The sequence below is a fragment of the Colletotrichum fioriniae genome, assembly GCF_027942845.1.
Source record: "Colletotrichum fioriniae strain IMI 355084 chromosome Unknown scaffold_7, whole genome shotgun sequence".
Lineage (NCBI taxonomy): Eukaryota > Fungi > Ascomycota > Sordariomycetes > Glomerellales > Glomerellaceae > Colletotrichum > Colletotrichum fioriniae.
In genome coordinates, this window is record NW_027076843.1 from 2458355 (window position 1) to 2462010 (window position 3656).

The 3656-nt window shown below is 55.5% G+C and overlaps 1 protein-coding gene across 1 annotated transcript; it reads left to right on the plus strand.

The window, feature by feature from the left end:
* Positions 1-398: 398 nt before the first annotated feature.
* N0V96_006804 (uncharacterized protein) lies at positions 399-1460 on the plus strand (the record flags this gene model as incomplete). Its single annotated transcript, XM_053196367.2, has 1 exon — positions 399-1460. One exon carries the CDS (start codon positions 399-401, stop codon positions 1458-1460), a length of 1062 nt encoding a protein of 353 aa, XP_053046230.2.
* Positions 1461-3656: the final 2196 nt, after the last annotated feature.

The following is a 3656-nucleotide window of genomic DNA, read 5'->3' on the forward strand; positions in this document are numbered from 1 at the left end:
CCCATACCTCCATTTGTTCTTTCCTACCTTTTACCTTACTTACCTCACCTCTCGCCTCGGGTTTTTTCTTCAAACTTTCTTCACCTGTCTTCCTTCCACCCATCTTGACTGGCCAGCCAGCAGCTTTTTTCCTCACTTTTCCACTTCTTGACCTTCCTTCAAACTCCCCTTTGTCTCAATTTCTTCTCCGACTGCTCGCTGCCTTCTTCTTCTTCACCAGCAGCTTGAGCTTCAGCTTCACTTTCTTGACTCGACACGATTACACACGCAACAACCCGAGGAAACAAAAAAAACACACACACACACACACATCAACCCCAGAAACAAATATCAGCCACCCATGTTGTCTGATTTCACCTTCAACAACTTTTAAAAACACCTGGAGCACATGAGTATACATGACCATGCTCACAGTTAAGCAGCCAACACACTACGGCTACAAGTCCGTCCATGACCTACCTACTCCGCCCTCGACATCCCGACCCTCGCCTCCCTTGGCTTATCAAGATCACCTTTCGCACAAGCTGCTGCCGTCCATTCCCCGTAGTCACAGTCCAGCTGGCCAGCCTATGTCGGCACATCATCGTGGCCTGCCTCCCCCGGCGGCCATGACTTTGCCGCCCCAGCCGCCTCACGCAAGCTCGGCTCCTCCTCCGCCACCTCCTCCGGCGCCCCAATCCATCGGCCAAGCTCAATCTAGCCATGGCCACCTGATGGGCCAGCTACCTGGACCACCGCCGCAGTGGCAAGGCGCCGAGGATTCCATGAGGAGCTGGCTGGCAGCAAAGACTGAAGAAGAGCGCAGGAGACAGGAAGAGGAGAAGACGAGGCAAGAGACTCTGCGTCTAGAGCAACGGCGCATCGAGGCCGACATGCTACGAACCTCGCTGAGCGGCGGAATCCCCCCGCCCATCGTCCCTCTTGTCTTTGCCGGAATGGGAGGCGGTGTTCCTCCTGCGGCTCTGGAATGGGCACAGCAATTTCTCGCCCAGCAGGGACAGCCTCAGCACCCCCAGCTGCTGCCTTCTCAAGGTCCTCTTTCGCCCGAGCATCGCCGCGATTCTCAGTCCCAGCCCTATGGTCAATATACGGGCGTCCCTTCGACCCCAAGCTCCGCCCCCGGACCTCACGGATTCCCCGCCTATCCGGGCTCTCCCCAGCGGGGAAGGGCAACGACTTTGTCCTCGACCGGTTCAGTGTCTCGGCCACTGGGATCTAGCAACCTTCCCAGCCTTAACACGAACGTCCCCCATTCTGGCCCACCAGGCCCGTCGGCACTGCAGAGCCACCAGCACGCAGCAGCGCAGTCTGCGCAGTCTCAACAAGAGGCCCAGCCGAGCCCGTCCATCTACTTTCACCACTGGCACCCGCCGACATCCCAAGCCGGAGGTGGCTCTACTCAGCCTGCGACACCCTCCGGTGCGTCCAGCAAGACCAAACGAAAGAGAGAGTCGCTTTAGGCTAACCTTGGCTGGTGTGGCCGTTAGGGGAGTCTCCTAGGAACAAGCGCAAGGCCACAGGCCCGCAGCCAGCCCCTCCACCGCCAAGTCAACATCAACGCTTGCGGTCGCCTCCTTTCCACGGTGGATCAACGCTTGAGAACCCCCCGCCGGGGCGAAGACGGGGGCATACACGACAGCGCAGCGATCTTTCGTCGTATCGGCCGACGGGTCGTGGCCGAGGTGAGAGCTTCGGGACGCCTCGAGGCATGTCTCCTCAAGTCGCAAGCTTCAGCACGGCACCGGAGTATGGTAGCGCCAGTTCGGTATCTGCTCAGCAACAGCAGCAGCAACAAGCACCGAGGAGTGTTGGTGGACATTCGGTCTCATCCTTGTTGTCCGAAGAGCCATCGCACGCGGCTCAGTACGGACCGACGCCAACGGAAGCTTATCAAGGGCAGGGCGAGGAGCGATGACGATCCCCAATGTGAGGGGTGGACGGACGAGATGGACGCGTGGGGTCGCAGGATCAGCAGCCATGCGACAGGCAGCACTGATTGAAATTTGGCTCGGGCCAATTTTACGACTTGTTTCAGCCATACCATCACGGCGAAATTTCGCGAAACGAGATGCATGAGTACGACATTTTCTTCCGAATTTTTCGCTTCTATCGGATTCATTCCGCCACATTATTCTTCGGCTATGACTCTCGGCCTTTGCTACCCTCTTGACTGGAAACAGCGTGGGGGGGCCGGAAAAGGCAGAGAGAGCATTCGACGGCGGCTTCAGACTGCCGTCGATGATTTCGCTTTCAACGAGAGAGGCTTGGATTTCTTCTCCCATCTTGACGCCTTTTCAGAAGATCTGGAACTGGAGGCGCGCATTATTCACTTCTTCCAAAGGCATGCACGGGTCACGGCACTTTTTGACTTCTTTCGATTCTTTTTTCTTCTTCTTTCAGGCGGGCGGGTACATCCACAGCCGACGAGCCTCGGGTTTTACCATGGATTCAATTTTTCTGCTTCTCTTTCTTCCCACACCTGGTGTTTTGACGTGTATGGTACTGTCAACACTGCATTTGTTTGTTTGGGTGTACCTATAGCTGTCGGGTGTGGTGAAATCATCAACGGCCGGCCAAAATCCACCTGCGAAGTGAGAATCATCAAGGGGGTTTGGTGAGAGCATTAAGACTCAGGTTGGAGTTATTTTATTTTTCAACTTCTCGATTTGGACAAGTTCTTCTCGAAATGGAAGGGTGGACTTTGGCAATATCTTCACTCTTGTTGGCTTCTTGAAATCTAGGGCTGGCTTCTTTTGGGCAATCTTACATGTATCATGATACCCTGCAGAAAAGACAAAAAACAAGACAAGACGCATTTTTGCAGAGACGGACAGACGTGTTTCAACCCCTTGGAGATTGATACCTTATCTCGCTTGTTTGATTATTGCGCGTTGGGGTGTGGGAAGGCCGGAGGGGTGATTTGGGAAGGGGGCCGGGAACCAGGGTAATTAGATGACGCCCTGCGCCGAGTTGTCCTATTACCCCTCCTCTCCTCTCTCTCACTCTCTCGCCATTTCGTGGCTTGACCCCCCCTTGCCAGCCGGAAATGGCCAAAGGTAAGGACAATGGGAAAGGAAGAGAGAGAGAGTGATGAAAAGTCAGTCACCAACTTCGGACGTTGCATTACCTACCTAGGCACCTAGGCCACTAGGCACTGGGTTGACACGGCGCACGGCAAACTTCAAGACTTGGGTGGGAGGGAGCTACACTAACGCTCAGAAGGGATGACGATGGTATAGCAGAGCTGGATTAAGCTCGGGGCGGGAGATTAGCATCCCCTCGGCGATGGAGATGAGGAGTGGAGAATCTTGGCTTTTTTTTTTTTTTTTTCCCTCTCTCTTGGACTTCCAAGGTGCCCGGGCGTCTCTTCTTTTTTTTCCCCCTCAGTGGTAATGGGTAATCATGGCCCGCCCTCCTTTTTTCCCGGTGGGGCCTAGCTGCCGGGTGAGCCCCGTCCGCCGCCGCCCTTCCGCCCGTCGCCCGCCGCCGTGGGTGGCCATGGGCCATTGCCCGTGCCGGGTGCCCGGACCTCGAGGTTGCGTCGACGTCGGTAATGAGAGTTTCGCTCCCTTTTTCTTTTTCTTTTTTATTCCTACAACGTTGGTTACGTTGGGGGTGGATTTTGTGCCTGACTCTCTTTCCCCCTCCCCGATCTG